The sequence below is a fragment of the Tyto alba genome, unplaced genomic scaffold (assembly GCF_018691265.1).
Source record: "Tyto alba isolate M040663 unplaced genomic scaffold, T.alba_DEE_v4.0 Super-Scaffold_33, whole genome shotgun sequence".
Classification (NCBI taxonomy): Eukaryota; Metazoa; Chordata; class Aves; order Strigiformes; family Tytonidae; genus Tyto; species Tyto alba.
Window position 1 is genome coordinate 1 of NW_024881308.1, and position 20,657 is coordinate 20,657.

General features: G+C 47.1%; 1 protein-coding gene across 1 annotated transcript; it reads left to right on the forward strand.

Annotated features, from left to right (window-relative positions):
• Positions 1–7,884: 7,884 nt before the first annotated feature.
• Positions 7,885–10,473, forward strand: LOC122154167 (syntabulin-like; the record flags this gene model as incomplete). The annotated part of the gene is given in 3 exon segments (XM_042801046.1): positions 7,885–7,987; positions 8,499–8,648; positions 9,558–10,473. Coding segments are annotated over 3 exon segments (1,169 nt in total), but the record flags the coding sequence as incomplete, so codon positions are not given.
• Between the last annotated feature and the right edge of the window lie 10,184 nt (positions 10,474–20,657).

A 20,657-nucleotide genomic window follows, 5' to 3' on the forward strand; every position in this document is an offset into this window, starting at 1 on the left:
TTAGCCCCAAAGTGAACTTCTCACAGAAAGCCCTACATGGACGATCTTCGCTGGACAGCACTGTTTCCTCCAAAACTACCTTCTGCACATAGCAATCTTGTCTAGCTGCTTCCTTTCACTGGGAACACACAAATCTTCAGCAGAGCCAGAATAGCACTTTTAGCCCCAAAGTGAAACTTCTCACAGAAAGCACCTACATGGACGATCGTCGCTGTACAGCACTGTTTCCTCCAAATACCTTCTGCAGAGAGCAATCCCTCTCTAGCTGCTTCCTTTCACTGGGAACACACAAATCTTCAGCAGAGCCAGAATAGCACTTTTAGCCCCAAAGATAAACTTCTCACAGAAAGCACCTACACGGACGATCGTCGCTGGACAGCACTGTTTCCTCCAAACTACCATGCTGCGCATAGCAATCCCTGTCTAGCTCTTCCCTACACTGGGAACACACAAATCTTCAGCAGAGCCAGAATAGCACTTTTAGCCCCAAAGTGAAACTTCTCACAGAAAGCACCTACACGGACGATCGTCGCTGTACAGCACTGTTTCCTCCAAACTACCATGCTGCACATAGCAATCCCTGTCTAGCTGCTTCCCTTCACTGGGAACACACAAATCTTCAGCAGAGCCAGAATAGCACTTTTAGCCCCAAAGTGAAACTTCTCACAGAAAGCACCTACATGGACGATCGTCGCTGTACAGCACTGTTTCCTCTAAACTACCATGCTGCACATAGCAATCCCTGTTTAGCTGCTTCCTTTCACTGGGAACACACAAATCTTCAGCAGAGCCAGAATAGCACTTTTAGCCCCAACGTGAAACTTCTCACAGAAAGCACCTACACGGACGATATTCTCTGTACAGCACTGTTTCCTCCAAACTACCATGCTGCACAGAGCAATCTCTGTCTAGCTGCTTCCTTTCACTGGGAACACACAAATCTTCAGCAGAGCCAGAATAGCACTTTTAGCCCCAAAGTGAAACTTCTCACAGAAAGCACCTACACGGACGATCGTCGCTGTACAGCACTGTTTCCTCCAAACTACCATGCTGCACATAGCAATCCCTGTCTAGCTGCTTCCTTTCACTGGGAACACACAAATCATCAGCAGAGCCAGAATAGCACTTTTAGCCCCAAAGATAAACTTCTCACAGAAAGCACCTACACAGACGATATTCGCTGTACAGAGCTGTTTCCTCCAAACTACCATGCTGCGCATAGCAATCCCTGTCTAGCTTCTTCCCTTCACTGGGAACACACAAATCTTCAGCAGAGCCAGAATAGCTCTTTTAGCCCCAAAGTGAAACTTCTCACAGAAAGCACCTACATGGACGATCGTCGCTGTACAGCACTGTTTCCTCTAAACTACTATGCTGCACATAGCAATCCCTGTTTAGCTGCTTCCTTTCACTGGGAACACACAAATCTTCAGCAGAGCCAGAATAGCACTTTTAGCCCAAAGTGAAACTTCTCACAGAAAGCTCCTACACGGACGATCGTCGCTGTACAGCACTGTTTCCTCCAAAATACTTTCTGCACAGAGCAATCCCTGTCTAAATGCTTCCTTTCACTAGGAACACACAAATCTTCAGCAGAGCCAGAATAGCACTTTTAGCCCCAAAGTGAAACTTCTCACAGAAAGCACCTACACGGACGATCGTCGCTGTACAGCACTGTTTCCTCCAAACTACCATGCTGCACATAGCAATCCCTGTCTAGCTGCTTCCTTTCACTGGGAACACACAAATCTTCAGCAGAGCCAGAATAGCACTTTAGCCCCAAAGTGAAACTTCTCACAGAAAGCACCTACATGGACGATCTTCTCTGTACAGCACTGTTTCCTCCAAACTACCATGCTGCACATAGCAATCCCTGTCTAGCTGCTTCCTTTCACTGGGAACACACAAATCTTCAGCAGAGCCAGAATAGCACTTTTAGCCCCAAAGTGAAACTTCTCACAGAAAGCACCTACATGGACGATCTTCGCTGTACAGCGCTGTTTCCTCCAAACTACCATGCTGCGCATAGCAATCCCTGTCTAGCTTCTTCCCTTCACTGGGAACACACAAATCTTCAGCAGAGCCAGAATAGCACTTTTAGCCCCAAAGTGAAACTTCTCACAGAAAGCACCTACATGGACGATCGTCGCTGTACAGCACTGTTTCCTCCAAAATACTTTCTGCACAGAGCAATCCCTGTTTAGCTGCTTCCTTTCACTGGGAACACACAAATCTTCAGCAGAGCCAGAATAGCACTTTTAGCCCCAAAGTGAAACTTCTCACAGAAAGCCCCTACATAGCACGATCGTCGCTGTACAGCACTGTTTCCTCCAAACTACCATGCTGCACATAGCAATCTCTGTCTAGCTGCTTCCTTTCACTGGGAACACACAAATCTTCAGCAGAGCCAGAATAGCACTTTTAGCCCCAAAGTGAATCTTCTCACAGAAAGCCCCTACATGGACGATCTTCGCTGGACAGCAATGTTTCCTCCAAACTACCATGCTGCGCATAGCAATCCCTATCTAGCTGCTTCCTTTCACTGGGAACACACAAATCATCAGCAGAGCCAGAATAGCACTTTAGCCCCAAAGATAAACTTCTCACAGAAAGCACCTACACAGACGATATTCGCTGTACAGCGCTGTTTCCTCCAAACTGCCATGCTGCGCATAGCAATCCCTGTCTAGCTTCTTCCCTTCACTGGGAACACACAAATCTTCAGCAGAGCCAGAATAGCACTTTTAGCCCCAAAGTGAAACTTCTCACAGAAAGCACCTACACGGACGATCATCGCTGTACAGCACTGTTTCCTCTAAACTACCATGCTGCACATAGCAATCCCTGTTTAGCTGCTTCCTTTCACTGGGAACACACAAATCTTCAGCAGAGCCAGAATAGCACTTTTAGCCCCAAAGTGAAACTTCTCACAGAAAGCACCTACATGGACGATCGTCGCTGTACAGCACTGTTTCCTCCAAACTACCATGCTGCACATAGCAATCCCTGTTTAGCTTCTTCCCTTCACTGGGAACACACAAATCTTCAGCAGAGCCAGAATAGCACTTTTAGCCCCAAAGTGAAACTTCTCACAGAAAGCTCCTACATGGACGATCGTCGCTGTACAGCACTGTTTCCTCCAAAATACCTTCTGCACAGAGCAATCCCTTTCTAGCTGCTTCCTTTCACTGGGAACACACAAATCTTCAGCAGAGCCAGAATAGCACTTTAGTCCCAAAGATAAATTTCTCACAGAAAGCACCTACACGGACGATATTCTCTGTACAGCACTGTTTCCTCCAAACTACCATGCTGCACATAGCAATCCCTTTCTTTTGGAGAATGGCTCAGAGACAAGGTTCCTGTGCCTTTAGCCAGTAGATTGTAAGCCTGCATGCCTGAGTTGTGCCTTTTCATGTATTAAGAAAATCTTTGAACGAACGTTAGCGCAGGCTCTGCTCATACAAAAAGAAAAAGGGGGAACTGTTGGAGAATGGCTCAGAGACAAGGGTCCTGAGCCCACCGAGCAATTGTATGATCAGAGCCTGCTCTAGCTGCTATTGCTGAGACTCACTAGGGTTTGCCTGCAGCTGCTGGCAGCTGCTGATACAGGAGGAATGTCAAGGACGCTTCAGCCCTGTGTACCGTGGTGTGTCGAAAACAGGTTAAGGGGAATTAGGAATAGTGGTCTGAGAAACCTAGTGTTATGATAACGGTGGTCTGAGAAACATTGTGTTACGGTACTGTCGTGTATCGAAAACAAGTCAACAGGAATCAGAAATAGTAGCATGAGAAACTTAGTGTTGTGAGAGGCTTGTGCTGTAAGCTAACTGCAGGTGGGTGGACCGTGCGAATACGACCTTTGGAGCTTAAGCCAATCAGCTAGTCACTAGTAGGCATAATAATTATCATTGTCTGGATAAATATATGTACCCTGGACCAATAAAGACACACGTTGATTGATGCTCTATCACCCACACTGAACCCGTCTCGGCGTGTCGTTCGTCCGCAGCTCCGCAAGATGGCGCCCGAACAGGGACCTGCATAGAAGAATAATAACACAGACGGAGCGGCGGACCCAGAAAAAAAAAAAAAAAACAGCAACGACCGAGGAATTTGAGAACGGACCCGGAGAAACACCAAATACAGCAACGTTCAGGGTCCACGAGCTGAGACGGAGAGGTGCCGGCCCCAGCAGCCCCGGGGAGTACGCGGAGAGAAGCCGGCTGGACCGGCCCCGAGAGCGGAGGCGGAGCGGCCCCGAGAAACGGAGGCGGAGCGGCCCCGAGAGTGGAGGTGACCAGCCCCGCAGAGCAGAGGCAGACCGGCCCTGCAGAACGGAGGTGACCGGCCCCGGAGAGCAGAGGCAGAGCGGCCCCGAGACCAGAAGTGAGTGTCCCCACGAACGGAAGCAGAAAGACACCGGAGCTGACGTGGTAAGGAGCCGACTGCGGCAGCCCTGGGGGCGGACGCGAAGGGACGCCACAGGTGGACACTGAGCGGCCCCGGGGGCGGACGCGAGGGGGCGCTGGAGGCGAGCCCAGGGTGGCCCCGGAAGTGGAAGCGGGGAGGGCGCCGGAACTGACGCAGAGGGGCGACGGAAGCTGACACAGAAAGGTGCTGCATACAGCGGCGGCAGAAACAAACGCTGGGAAGTATCAGAGACAGCAGCGCCTAGCCGAATCAAGAACGATCGGACAGTGGGCCTCCGACAGGTCGTTCCGAGGACCTGAACCGAGATAGAGGGTCGCTCTCTGCAAGGGCTGCTGGCAAGAGCTGCACCTGGTGCCTTAGTCACGGAGCATCAGCAACATATTAAAGGGGGTAATTTTTTAGTGCCTTAAACAGGGAGCACAAGCCGGCGGGAGTATTTTTTAGTGCCTTAAACAGGGAGCACAAGCCGGCGGGAGTATTTTTTAGTGCCTTAAACAGGGAGCACAAGCCGGCGGGAGTATTTTTAGTGCCTTAAACAGGGAGCACAAGCCGGCGGGAGTATTTTTTTTGCCTTAAGCAGGGAGCAAAGGGCCGACGGTGCCTTAATCAGGGGCGGGTCGGCAGTAACGGTACTGTGCCTTATCCAGGGAGCACAGCACTGGAGGTGCCTTAAACAAGGAGCACCAGGTTGACAAGATGGAACAGGAGGTAGCCCTGGATTTATTACAGCGCTTTTTAGAAAAGCGGGGAGTGGATTGTATAAAATCACTCGCGGGTTTAGTAGCATTAGGACGGGTCAAAGGATGTTTTCAGGACCCTAATTCTCTTTTTGATGTCGACGAGTGGAGACGGTTACGTGATGTTTTATGGGATATGGTAATTGATGACGATAAAGCTGCAAGGAAAATGATGAAACCATGGCGGGAGGTGGTGAATAATATTAAGAGGTATCAGCTTGAAAAGAACCTTGCAGCTGTGGCAACTGCAGAGTTGGGGGGGAAAGTTCCACTGTTACCCCAGATAGTGAGGCATCCGCATCTATGCTTTTTGACATTGATCGTATTCCTGTACCATCAACAGGAGGGCCAGTTACAGTTAATGTGAATAGGGAAAGTCCGGAGGCCAGCCCCCCCCCAGTATCTTTACAGTCATGCCCCCCCCCCACCCCCCCCTACCTCAGAGGCGGAGGGGCAGAGGGACGATGGCCCCTCGCTAATATGTAGCCAACAGGAGTGGCGCGAAGTAGGTGATTTATTGTGGGACGAGACTATCACTGGAGGCAATAAAGGCAGTGAAGCACGACAGCACGGGGTGGTCTGGCGAATGATCGTAAAAGCTCTGGGGGAGATGCAAGCAGAAAAGAAAGTAGCTGCTGCTGCTATGGCGGCTGTCAGCGCTGTACCATCCCCACCGGTCCCTGCCGAAACCAACCGTCCGTCACAATTAGCCACCTTCTTCGGGTGTAATCAACAGCTCTGCTCTATTAAGGGCATGTCACCAAGTATTCCTGTTTGCTCCACCGTGCAAGAAGCGGCAGAGAAATCAGGCGGTGCGGGGGTACCGGGTGGAGCGGCGTGCCACCATAACCTCTGCCCGCCCCCCCACCGTTCGGATGGTTCCGCCCCTGACAGCGCGTCAGCGTCTGAGTCGGAGAGAAAAGTGGCGGCTCTGTCCGAATTAAAGCAACAGGGTCACACATCGGTAAGGGACAGGGACAGAGTCCAAGAACTTGAAAGAAAATTACAGAAGTTGAGCTACAGAACAGAACTCTGCATTTACAATTACAAGAAGAGGAAACGCTGCCGGCAGCCCCCACCACACCCACTCCCATCACCTTTATCAGAACCAGCTCCGCTTTTAGCTCAGTCCCGATGGAGTGGGGTGATTCGTGATGCCTTGTTAGAAGGGGACTGGCATGCTGCTGGAGCGTTGGCCTGCCCGGTAGTGACAACGAATGGGGGACACCTGGGAACTCAAGATCACAAAATTCTCCTCGGGGGGTCTGGAGACTCCTTACGAACTTTACAACTCTGAACGGTCATTTTGGTGTTTCAACATCAACACTGGTATCAAAAACTTGTTCATGTAGTATCAGGTTCATTGTATGGTGTTTCAACATCGACACTGGTATCAAAACTTGTTCATATACTATCAGATTCATTGTATGTTGTGGGTTCATTGCAATGTTTAGAACATAGCATGGTGAAACCTGTATTACATTCTGTATTGCATACTCTGTTGTTACAATTGCGGACACTTTTAAAACTGTAAGGATGGTTTTCTTGCTACATAAGACTGCATAAGATTGGAACATGGACTGACAGACTGGTTACGAGACTTGGGAATTTGGATAATGGACTGATGATGGTTGCAAATCTACAAAACTTGGAAATTACGGGGTGGCTGAAAGCTTTGTTGATGCACAGACTGGCAATGCTGATTGTCATTGTGATTGTCATGATGGTATTGGGGTCTGTGTGGAAATGCTTTATGAATGCTATGATTCAAACGTTAAAAGGAGTCTGGATTGTCCAAAAAAGAAAAAGGGGGAAAACCTGGTAGGAATTTTTTGGGGGGGGGGATCAGGGTTATGCACTGATCCTACAGGGTTTGGACAATCCAGGCTGGGTCTCTGATCAGAAAACTGCCACGTGGTAAGCCTGCCCTTGAGGTCACCTGGAAGGGCAAGAAGGAGGAAGTCAATCTAGTGCTTCCTCCCTGTTTGAATGCCTGGATGCACTAACCACAAAGTAGATTTAGTTTGTTCACGCGTACTAACGATGCAGACCTATCACAGCACTTCCAGGTGCGTGATAAGTGCCTTTAGCCAACACATTGTAAGCTTTGTAAGCCCTGCAAATCCCAGCTGGATCCTTTCCCCAGTAAATCAGGCAGCAGAAGGGAGCTTTCCTCAGCTTGCTCCTGTGTGGACCCTGATATCTTTGGTGCGGTGTGAAACACCCACCCTGGTCTTAGAGAGGAGCCAGGCACCGAGCTGTTGGGTGCTTTTCAAGCCGACCTGCTTCTCGGCATGCCCAGGCACATCCTCAGCTTCTTCCACTGACTTTAGACCTCATGGTCATGGAGAGATTGAGACAGAGGCAGAGGGAGAATACAAAAACAACCTCGCAGGAGCAACCTCATATTAAATAGAATAGAAGCAGCATTAGTGCTTCCTGGAAACACACTGCTTATGCTGTTAAAGATGGGAAGTAGATACGTAGCTGTGAGTTAAAGGTTTCTAGGATAAATTAATCTCAGTCTCTTAAACATGCAGGTCCTTCCAACAGTGAGCATTACAACTGAATTCTCTCCACTTTTCCAGCTGCTTCTAATGGCTTTACTGGACGTTTTTACACAGTGAGGCCCTCTCTCAAAGGGAGGGCACAAAGGGAGAATGCTTGTGATTTGCTGTTATTTTGAAAACAGTCTTTGTGTTTGTCTTTCCAGGGAGTGAAGCCAATTTCATCTCTTCAAGCAGCACAGGCACTATTTCAGCGCATCAAGTGCCCATGTCTGCTGCTGGAAGCAAAAGATCTTCTTTTTCTCTCGAGTAAGCACAGCAGTTTTTTCCGGGATAGTGCAAGTGTTGCTAGTGCAGAGGTAGATGACTAGGTCTGGTCTTGCAGCTAATACATACAGTATCAGTATTGTGAGTGTTAAAACAATTTGGGTAACACTATGCTCTCAGGCAACACTAACACAGATGAGAACTGTGATACAAGAAAGAAACAAAAAAAGAGCTGTATTTGGAGGAAAAAAAAAAAAAAAAAGGTTTTTTAGTTCTAAAAAGTTGTTGTTGTAAAAGTATTTTAAAGTTAAATGTCACATTTGATGGCATGGCACTGAAACCAAGGACAGCAGATAGTAAACTCTGCACGACAGCCACAAACTAGCTGTTTCCTCAAGGATGTTGATTTGCCAGAGGAGCCACTTGTGAGGACACTGGGGAGCCCCAGATGAGTCAAGCTTTGTATCAGTCTATGGGAAGTCTTTCTTTTTGGCAAGACTGAAGACCTCTAGGAGTGATGTTCTGTGACAGTTCGGGTTTCTTCCCTTTCCAGGCGATCAAGGAGATACATTTCTTGTGGTGACAACCACGGCATTGAGCCACAAAACCGAGAGCAGTACTTGAGTCATCTGCAGCAGAAAGAAGTTACAGTACAGCATTTGAAAACAAAGCTGAAGGAGTCTGAGAGCAAACTTCAAGAAAGGTATATTTCACTTCGGAAACCAGAGTTAGAATGATTTACTCAGGAGCGTTTTGGGGTGGGAATCCATGATCTTTTTTCTCATTTTCTGACCATATAAAGATTTCATGAAGAAATCTGAAATATGATCAGACTGATTAGTTGTTTCAGGTTTCATCGTGATGCTCAGTGCATACGTACCATGCGGCTTAGTTAAGAATACGGCTGTCTGTCTCTTTTCCCTTTTTTTTGAACTTGCCCAATAGAATATTTTTAAAGGATAGTTTTTTACCAGTCTGATTTAGCACTGAGACCTTTTCTACATCAAGCGGTTTTTACCTGCGAGCATGTATTTGCTCCATCTCCTGTTCCACCTCGCTCAGAGACAGATGGCTACCAATGTCCCCCTTCTCTCCTAGCGAAAGAAAAGCTCTTACACACACCAGCATGCCCACTGGTGGTTTTTCCCCTTGGGGACTGAATGGTTCACAACAGCCCTTTGTATGGATGCGAAGAGAAGCAGTGACACACAACCCAGGCGGGCACAAAGCGGGCTCTGCACGGAGCCCCAGGGCCAGAGGCCCAGGGAGCTCTTGGTCCCGCTCGCATCGCCCGACCTCCGCATCTGTGCGGGCTGGATCTCACGTGGGGGCCCCCTCTCCCCACTCCTCGCAGGCCAAGGCAGCAGCCCCTGGCCCCACGCGGGGCTGGGTGGGTGCAAAGCAAGGCGGGGGGATGCAGCCCCGAGCCGTCCTGTGCCCGAGGCCCGTGTTGGCTCTGGCTGCAGGTGCCAAGCTGCTGGCAGGCATGGGGGACGCATCCGGGCAGCCGCTTCCCATCACCTCCAGGGCGAGGCAGGAGGCCAGACGGCAAGCGCTGCACTCTTTCACTGACCGTCCACAGCACTGCCACTGCATTTTGCTTTTGCTGCAGGGAAACAGAAATAGAAGAGCTCAAGGCTCAGCTGGCACGGATGAAGGAAGACTGGGTTGAGGAAGAGTGTAAGCATGTGGAGCTGGAGCTGCACTTCTGGGAAGCGAGAAGGGAAAGCCACGAACTCCAGCAGGCTGTTGAAAGCATGAGAAACAGCTTGGCTGAGAAAGAGAAAAAATTTCAGAAATACTTCATAGACATAAGCATTGCAAACAAGAAGCTGGAAGCTTTGCTGCAGGGCATGGGGATGGCTCAGAAGAGCTCTGTGAGAGATGAGCAGTGCCTGGAGTCCATGTGGGACTCAGAGGGGAAGTCATTAGCATTGTGTGCCACGATGCCAGGCAGCCTCACCACGGAGGACCAAGCTCTGGAGGAGGTGGCAGGCAGTGGGCTGCTTCTTAATGAGGACACCGCTAACGGGACTGATTCATTTGAAGAGCATTTGACCGCCACAACTTCTGGGTTGAGTGAACCAGCTCCCTCCAGTTCTTCTGAGTATCAAGAGATGCTTGAAAATGTTCTGGATGAAAAACAAACTTCTTCTCAGGAGGAGGAGAAAATCAGCAAGGTGGTGGTGGAACAGGCCATCCCGACTGACCTGGTGCCATAAAGCCTAGATGTGGAGTAGCTCATTCAGAACATCTTCAGAGCTCGAGACTCCTGGCCTCTAATCCCACCTGCTTCACTGAAGGAATTGGGTGAAATTTCTCTTGGAAGCGTCCATGATTCTGCTACCCTAGTGGACTTAACTCCGAGTGATCCAAACTCTGCCGTCCTCTTGTCTCCTATGGAGTCTCCATGCAGGAAGGTGGAACACAGGGTTAATAAAAACTGTTTTGTGAAAGAACTTGATTTTGCAGAACCTCATCATGCTGAAGCTTTTGGCTATGTTAATACCCTCTCTCAGACAGCTTGAGTATTTCACTAGTCTTGTGCGTATACAGGGACTGTAACCGAAAATGTACATTGTTGGGAGCCTTGAAACATCTTACAGTGATAAGTACAGACGTGGATATGCTCTGAATATTAAGACCTGCCTCATCCTTGTGACGCCCAGGTTCTTAATTACTTGGGCTGGCCACAAAGATCCAGGATGGTTCCTTAAGCATTGTATTAAGGAAGGGAATGGAAATCTAACAGACAAGTTGTCTCTGTCTCTCTCTCTTTCTCTCTTCTCCTTTCTTTAGTGAATTGTAACTAGCTCCAAGTAAGCATGGGACTTGTTTACCTAGTTAAGAAGTTGCCATTGAGTATTTGTATCTAACCACTTGCCATGTCTTTTGTATTAATAAATTGTTAAGTGGGTTGGCTGGTGGTGTTTCACCTCAATTCAGTACAAGGGTATCTCAAACTTGGTCGTAAGTCCCAAGGGGAGGGAGGCTGTTTTGAACAGCTTCTTTTGGGCTGCAGCATTTCTAAATTGTCGTCACGGACAGGATGCCCTTGTGATACTGAACCAACCAGAAGGGATCAGGGCCCTTAACATGGCCCCTTCTTTAAGGAAGTGCCTGACAGGAGGAGAGGACAATGGATCTTCTTGGAAAGATCCACACTGGGTCCGTAAATACACACTAGGCCGAATACTTTAGAGTAACCCTTTTGTATTGTGTAACAGTTGTTGTCGGGATCGATTTGGGGATCCAACAATAGCAGAGAAGCCCCTCCTTGAGAAATTGAAGGGCTATAAATCCCTGTCCTCTCCTCTTGGCATGGCTTGGGCCCAAAGAATTGGCAGGCATTGGTGGATAGGATCACGCTTTTGGCAAAGGAATGAAAACTGGGATTGGGGAAAGGAAAAGCAACCATCTGTGCTGTTCTAGGGGCTGCGTTAATTGCGGCTGGAAAGGAAAAACAAGCAGAGAAAGAGACAATTGAGTGCCTGCAAGAGCAGCTAAGAAACTTGCAAAGTCATCTCACTGCTGAACATAACACTCCTCAGAGGCTTCATGCAATTTTGCCAAATTCACTAGACTGAGAGAAAATCTTACGGTATGAATTGCAAGAAAACAGGCAGGTGTTTGATGAGAGGATAGATCTGGGCTCCGATCAGGATAGTGAACTGGGATTTTGGGGTTTGGCCAAAATACAGGGAAAATACTCTCAGGGCCACTGACAAACTGAAACAGAGTAGGTCTGGAGAGTCTCCCTCACCAGGAGAGATCATATTCTGTCAAGTTAAGATGAAGCTAGAGGATACTGGGGACCTGGAGTTTTATTAACTACCAGTGATAACCATGAACCCTGGTCCTTGACCCAGAGGGTTGTTTATTGGGCAGGAGGATTAGACCCAATGGAAAGAGGGGACCCTTTTTATATTAAAACACCCACATCATGTCACATTTTGGAAAGCGTGCAGAAAACTGCTTGCCTCCAATTAGTGCATGACCACTTGCTGTGCCCATGACAGCCCTCCCCCATGCAGTGTGTAGCAGACCTTGAGAGGTTTCGTTTCATCCTTTAATCAGCAGAGGACTTCCTAATGTTTTAATAGCCAATAGTAAACTCTGCACTACAGCCACAAACCAGCCGTGTCCTCAGGGACATTGGTTTGCCAGAGGAGTCACTTCTGAAGACACTGGGGAGCCCCAAATGAGTCAAGCTTTGTATTTGTCTATGGGATCGCTAGCCGGGAGCTGGCAGGGTGTCGGTCGACGGGTGGTGAGCAATTGCATTGCACATTACCCATTTATACTGTCACTGTATTATTTTATTACTCTTATTAAACTGTCTTTATCTCAACCCTTGAGTCTCCCTTTGCCCCTCCGATTCCCTCCCCATTCCCAAGTGGTGGAGGGTGGGCAAGCAGCTGCATTGTGTTTGGCTGCCAACCAGGCTCAAACCATGACACCTACCAAGCCAGATTGTTCAGCCGTACTGGCTATCTCTCAAATGCCTAGATTCAGAGCAGGGAGAGAAGGGGCTGCTCCAGAAAAATCCCAACCCAGGCTGTAACACAGACACTGCCCAGATGCCCTCCAAACAGAGAACATACAGCTCCTGGCTCCCAATGCCCTAAGGCACAGCTTAAGAGCAGTACTTGACCTAAGGTCACAAGTAGTGATACAGGGAAATAACTGCTTTGCAATTTCGGAAAAATTTTGTTTGCCTTGAATGTTATTTTGACACCTTGAGTGTTCTTTTGAAACTTGTTTATTAGAGACTGGTGCCTAAGCTTATCAGGGACTGGTATTCGCTAGGGACTGTGTGTTAGACGCAGGGGGGGATAACAAGAATAACGGTGTCAGCTTGACCATAAAACTGGTTAAAAGGCTGCTGAGATCACCAAGTACAAATAGAGCATGCATGAATGGCTAAAGTTCATCTAAAGGACAAAAGAGGAAGAGGAAGATAAGACCCCTGAAGAAGTAAACGACCACCAGAGACAGATCTGAGTCTGTGCAAACTAAGCCCACCTTGCTCATATATACGTATGTTTGTGTTGCATAATCCCATGAATATGTATATCTGCATTGCATAAATTTTTGGCAAAGTGTGCTGTTGGTGTGCAAGCTAGGAGGAGCGATCCTCCTCGCACCCAGCACTGCAATAAACATACCTGCTTTATGACTCTTTGTGAGTTGTAGAGTTTGTTTCCACGCTTCAATTTAGGTGACCCCAGTGGGACCCTCTCTGCCCAGCCGCAGGACTGGCTGAGAGGGGGACGTCCTAGGCACGCCTCGAGGCTTCTCAGAGGACCTCCCTCGCTCATTCGATCACTGTGGGGGCAGACAGGGACCCTCGGGGGACCAGGTATGTGGATTTAGGAGGGGATATCTGTAAGCCCTGAGGAGACGTCCTACACGAGGTAAAGAGCATTGGTGCTCGCCCGGGGAGGCTGGGGTTTGAGTCCCCAAAAGGTGGTGGCAGGGTAAGTAGTACACCCTGACCAATGGTAACCTGGGTTCTCCTGGCCACGGTGGCAGGAGCAGGGGGTTGCAACCATTGTTCTTGTCATCTGTTGTAAAAATCTGGTACTGTACATCATGTGTTGAGGTTTATGTTGTGATCACTGGGGCCTCTTTGTGTGACTGTTGTATGAACGAGACGCAGTCTGACTGCGAAGCAAGTGTGGAGTTCCGATCTGCAATTCCATGTTCTCTGCGAGGAGAGCGGCAGGAGATGAACGAAGCGCATGTTTTTAATGGGGAAGAGAAGTCTCGGTAAAGCTTGGAAATGATTTTTAGTGTAATAAATGTCAAGGGAATTGGTCTGACTGGGACAGAATTGAGCACTCAGGTCAGCTTAAAAGAGCGTATTGTGGGAACCTGGGAAACATACTAATGTTGGTTTTGAGGAGAGAGGGAAAGTGGGATGAAGTCTCATACACGGACATGTTCTTTACCCTCCAAAATCTCCCCGAGTACCAAACAGCCTGTGGACTGATGAGCCCACAGGATCCAATGGTTTTGGCTTTAGAGAAAGAAAATATGAAGGAAGGAAAAGGAAAGTTCAAGAGGTGTTGTTCAGCATGCAGTATAAGTGAGAGATGTACAAGATTGGGGAAAATAAGGGATCCTGAAACAGGAGACCTGCTGGAACATTACAAACCTCTGGTAAAAATACAACAAGAGAAAAGTGAGGACTGATAGGGGAACCCTTCGGTAGTCCAGTCTCCTCTCACACCCAGAGTAAAAAAGAAAAAGTAGTGGTACAAGCACCTCTGAGGGAAGCAGTGGGACAAAGCAGAGAGCCTGTCTTAATAAAGGTTCCCTTCTCCTCATTTGATCTTGAAACATGGAAAAATGGGGCAAAAAACTATCGAAGTGATTCTGTGGGGGTGACTAAACATTTCCAGTTTCTGATAAAACAGCATAATCCTGACTGGGATGCTATTCAATTGTTATTAGACCATATGACAGAAATGGAGAAACAGCTGATACTGAAAACAGTCCAAGATCTGGCTAGTGACTTTCTTAAGGATACAGGGGAGGATATAAAAGAATATTTCCCCTTACAAGACCCACGTTGGAACCCTAACAGAGGGGCACACGTAAGATTGCTGAATACATACAGAGATTGGGTTGGAAGAGGAATGGAGCGGGCTACCCTGAAAACAATTAATTGGTCAGCTTTATATGCCACTTGGCAAGGTCCAAGGGATACCCCCTCTGAATTTTTAGATAAATTACAGGATACTATGAGGCGGCATACTCCTCTAGACCCAGGGTCAGAAATAGGGATTCAGCGGTCAGGGTCTCTGTTCATCGGACAATCAGCAAGCGACATCCGGAGGAAGTTGCAGAAATTGAAGCCTGCAGAAAGCAGGAACCTGGAGACTTTACTAGATGAGGCACGGAGGGTGTTTAGCAACAGGGAAGAGGATAGCCAAAAAAGAGACCGGCGGGTGTTGGTAATGGTGTTACAAGAAAGAAAAGAATTCAAGAGCGTGGGACCTAAAAGGCCCTTAGGAAGAGACCAGTGTGCATGGTGTAAAGAATGTGGACATTGGAAAAATGAATGACCAGAGACAGAAAGAGGAAGGAAGGATACAGGCCCACCTTAAAGAAGATCGATGGGGACCTGGGGGGGCCTACCCGGATCCACTGTTACATTAAGCTGGGGACATGACAACGGAGTAGAGAATTTCTAGTAGATACAGGGGCAACATTTTCAGTTTTGGATCAAGCTTAACAACTATGGATGATAATTTTGTAACGGTCAGGGGAGCTACTGGCTAAAGTGAAAAGGCATACTTTTTAAAATCTCTTAAATTTAAATCGGGAAAACGGTTGGGAATACACAAATTTTTATATATGCCTAATTCGCTGAAACCTTTATTAGGCAGAGACCTATTGCAACAATTAAAAGCAAAAATAACATTTGAGAGAGGAAAAATGGAACTTTGAGTAGGAGATGACCAACTAGATTGAACTTTGGGTCTGGCCCTTATAGATACTCCTGTTATCTCAGGAATACCCGAGGAAGTTCAGAACCAGGTATATCCGGGGGTATGGGCCTTGGAGATACTCGGGAGAGCGAAAAATGCCTCCCCAATAATAGTTAGGCTTAAACCAGGGGTGCAGCCCATAAGAATTAGGCAATACCTCCATATGCAGAAGACAGGGAAGGAATCTGACCAATCATCGACTGATTCATTCAATTTGGGCTGTTACAGAGTGTGAATTAGAGTACAACACTCCCATTCTACCAATCAAAAAGTCAGAAGGGAGTTATTGAAGAGTACAGGATCTCACAGCTATTAATAAGACTGTTGAAGATTTGTATCCTGTCATGGCAAACCCATATGCATTATTAACTAAACTGGCATTTGAATTGATCTGGTTTATCATACTGGGCCTGAAAGACACCTTCTTTTGCCTACCCTTGAGCCCAGAAAGTCAGTTGCTATTTGCATTTGAATGGGAAAACCCTGACTCTAGGAGAAAGGCCCAACTAACATGGACTGTGTTGCCACAGGGGTTTAAAAATAGCCCCACTCTTTTCAGAAACCAATTATCCAAAGACTAGGAGCAGTGGGAGTGACCACATGGAGTTGGAGTAATACTACAATATGTGGATTGACAGCCAGATAAATGAGAGAACTATGTATAGTATGGACAGTCAGTGTGCTAAATTTCCTCAGACTTAATAGCTATCGAGTCTCTCCACAGAAAGCCCAAGTGGCTCAGCAGCAGGTGACTTACCTCGGATACGAGATAACTGCTGGTCAGAGGTCTCTAGGCACAGCAAGAAAGGCGGCTATCTGTCAGAACCCTCGACCACAGAGAGCTAAAGAACTCCCCACGTTCCTAGGAATGACAGGATGGTGTCACCTATACAGCTACGGACTCCCGGTAAGGCCACTCTATGAACTGTTGAAATCTAGTCAGAAAGACCTCACCTGGAACAGGGGAGCAGAAAGAGCATTCCAACAACTGAAAAGGAAGCTCATGGAGGCCCCTGCCTTGGGGCTACCAGATACTACTGAGCTATTCTGGCTGTTCTCCCATGAGAAACAGGGAACAGCCCTGGGAATCCTAGCCCAGAACGTAGGACCATACAGAAGGGCAGTGGCGTACATCTCCAAACAGTAGCCTAACCACTGAAGAAAAAGCACAAACACATTTACTGTTTCCCACAACCGGCTGTATAGTACCACGAGGATTACAACAAAAGTTACAGTTATTATGACATTGCTTATATTTCTTATGTTTATTACACATTCACATGAACAATGTAGGTATTTCACAGGAGGAAGGGAAATTACTTTCCCCATTTTGTTGTTGTGGGTTTTGGTTGGTTGTTCTTGTTTTGGTTTTTTTTAATATAGATAGTTCAACAGCCACAACAGAATTTGGCAACAGAAAATCATTTCCAGCCTTATTTAGCAAGGAGTTATCAAGTAAACCCAAGGAAATGAAGACCTAAGGAATTCTTGGACATGAGCTGGCCACATACCACAGATCAATCAAGGTATCTCTGGCACTTGCCAAATACACAGATAATCACGCATTCAATTCAAAGTGGCTTGATACAGTAATTACAAACAAACCACAAAATGTAATACATGTTGCTGCTCTGCAGGCTTCACAGCAGATGCTAAGCCTCTAACAAGCAGTTGAGCCTTCCCACAGCCTTACCTGGCGCTTTGGAACAGGTCTTCATTTATGTGCCTCACAGATACCCCTTCCTTGTATTACGTAGCAAATACAAAGAGATTTCTCTGATAAAAGGTGGAGCGCTCATTTCCTCAGCATTTATAGTCACTACTGTTACAAGGCAAAGTTAGGCAGGTAGGGTTTTATGACACAGAATGTATTTTTTTAAGTGAACAGCACAGGAAAAAAAAAAAAAAAAAAAAAAAAGACACCACCCTCTCAGGCTTAAGCTATGGTGAAAAGCATGCCTTTTCCCTGCTCTCACACACCAGCATATTGGTAAATGGTATATTGTTTCCAACGACAGCTGATGCATCATCCTGTGTTGCCAGTCGTTTGAAAATCTGGAAAAAAGGAGAAAGACAGAGAGAGATACAGACAGACAGAGCACAAGATTCTTCTGCTCAGCTGAGAGAAGACACACCAAGCTCTAAAACTAGCTCTCCACTCTGCTTTCAGCTGTGCACTCTTCAGCAATCAGAGCCTGAGGCAAGGAGCTGTGCAGGCAGGAGCTGGTGCTGTGCCCACTGCAGCGCTGGGAAGCAGCACAGCCTTAGCTACGTGCGGCCAGGACAGCGGAGGTGAGGATCAAGAGTATTTCTGGGGGTGCTGTGACAGCCTGATGGGAAAAAGCCGACAAGTGGGGACCAGGGCACAGCAGGAGTGCAAAGGGAACACTACACAAGGCACCTGGCCCCTCCCCAGCGAAAGCAAGCACAGCCCCATGCTTCGTGACACCACACAAACTCCTCCAAGGAAGGAGGGCCGCGGCCTCTGGGACGCCAGAAGTCTTTGACCTCTGCCAGAGCCACTTGGCCGCCCTGTGAGCACAGCCCTGAGGCTCGCCAGGCCCGTCCTGCCCCAGCTGGAGCTGGGTGGCCTCAGGGGATGTTCAGCCCTCCTCTCCCCTCAGCCCTCCTCTCCCCACCAGCCCCAGTTTTTCCCCTGGGCTTTCCCCCCTCTCTTCAGTAAGCACTGAAGCAGTCTAGAGGCCCAGGGCATACCCTCCTCTTTCTGCCACTTTTAGCAGCTGACACTGCTCTCTGCACTAGGCAAAAGGCACCAATGACCATTTCCTAACCGAGACAAAAATGCAGACTCTAACAAGCCCCATGAGTCTGCAGAGCCCTGCGAAGAAACAGTGAGGAAGGAGCCACTTCCTATTGGCACCCCGTGGGTGGCTAAAACACTTGTCATGCAGGTGGTGGGCAAATAAGTATATGAATACAGCTAGGGAAAAAAAGAAGAAAATTCATTAAAGAGAAACATGCTGAGCACACTGACCGTGTAAAGGAGAAAACCAAACCAATGCCGTTATTCAGAACTGCACACTACAATACCAGTGTGTATTTAAGAGCTTCTGAAAAGTTAATACTCCTTCTAAAATACTGACTAAATGGTAGATGATTTTTCACAAAGATTGTTTTGCAGCTAAGAGTCACATTCCTCACCTCAAAATCTATACTCAGTTCTGGATGGGACTCATTGAAAATTGATCTGGAATGCTGAAATTGTGAGCCAAACCAGGGACATCACTAACACGGGAGAGCAAGTCTCCTACCCAGCTAACAGCTCCCACTAAATCCCTTCTGGGCTCTCCAGTTTTAAAGACATACAGGAAACATTATTAAACTATGCTGCAGGGGGGGCTGGCAGCCACTTCTGTAGCAAGGATGCTGAAGACATTTGATTTGCAGGAGGTTCATGTAAACTCAAGGACTTCGAATAGCAGGTAGTATCACGGACACCAAACTGCACCGGGACCCAGCTGGCTGTAGTTAAATACCATTCCTCCCAAGCAGCACCTCCTCGCCACTGACCAGGAGTTGGACTCACACTGGAAACACTGTTGGCCTGTGGGCTGCTGACTTCTGAGCTGAAGTGCACGCCCCCCATCACCACAGGGAAGAGAAAGGCCCTCCGTCTTCATCTCCTTGCTATTCCATAAAGCCTATCGGTGGGAAGAGTGGCAACAGCCCAGCCGTCCAGGCGTTTAGAAGAGTTTTAAGTAGTTAAAGGTCTCTGCTGTCCCCTGCGATTAGTTTCCATCTCATATACAGAAGATGAAAACCCCATTATTTGTTTTCTTGCTTGAAAACATACCAGTCAACAACTACATCATTCAGAACTGGGGCTTCAAGGGTCAAGCCATAGACAAGAAAACTACATTTCTGGGAAGGGACAGAAGTTCTAGGATGAACAAGGCTGTAAGAAAGGTAGATGCTCAAGTGAGTAAACTGTGTTGGAATGCAGTTCTAGTTAAACTAGTTCAGAATATAATTACAACTTCGATAGCAATCCACTGAAAGGGAAACACACTGTACACGTCTTCCTTTATTAATTCCATCAGGCTTCTTTCACTAAAAATACTCTTTCAAAATTGAAAGCAGAAACACCTCAAATGTTACTTCAAAGCAGTGGAAGAGGCAGCATGGAAATGCTTGTTCTTCGAGGGCAAATTGTCTTCTGAGCAATTCCAGAGTCTTCAAGGTCTCCACTGTGAAGCTGATAAACAAATGTAAATAGTTGGAATAAGTACAGCTCCACAGAAATAACAGTCCAATTGATGGAAACATAAGACTATCCAAGAAGCAAGGTCAGCTGAAATGCTTCCAAAAGAAAAGCTTTGTTCTGAACATTAGCTTAGAAGTTTTTTCACATGCTACAATAGAGGAGTCCTTTGATCTGCTTTGACCTTTTGTACAGTTCAGGCCACAGGAGAGTTTAGATGTGATCATGTTCTTTAAACTGAATTATTTTTTAAAGAATCTAAACTTGATCTTAACTACTCATCAGTGGAGAATTTTATGTAGCTTCAGTGTTAATTATCTTCCCTGTTAAAAACATAAACCCTTTTTAAGGTTCAGGTACATCTGTTTTCTACCACAAGCTGCTGGTTATCACTGTCTGCCAGATTCAAGAACTCCTGTTAGCCCCAATTTTCCAGTGTCTAACTCAATCTCATTCCACCTCACCTCTCTGCAGTCCAAACACCTTGAACTTTAACAGCATCTTTAGACTTCTTAATTCTTGTTGTCCGTCTCAAGTCCCTGTCCAACTTGCCAGTACTTTCCTTAAACTGTTGACAAAGTAACTTAGACAACAGTGATGGGAGGACAAATATGGTGGTAGCATAGCCATCATAGCCTTCAACCACTTCCATTCCATGCATATTTGTGATGCTGTACTGGAGCATTTTACCAGATATTTGTCATTTAAAAAACAAACAAAAATTAGGAAAAAAAAAAAAAGCCACTTGTGAGCACAGATCAGTAGAGAAGTCAGCAAACAAGCATTCATTGTACGTTGTCAAAGTCTCATGAATTTCAGTGTAACTATGCCAATGTGTGACTTTCAAAGAATTTTCTCTGTTGGTCAAACTCAGCTGGCATGGCAGTCAGACAGCAAGACTCATCATCCAACAAGTGTCCTACACAGAAACAACTTTTGCTACATTCTGCTTTGTCAGTTAAAATAATGCCAACACTTAACATGCAAAAAA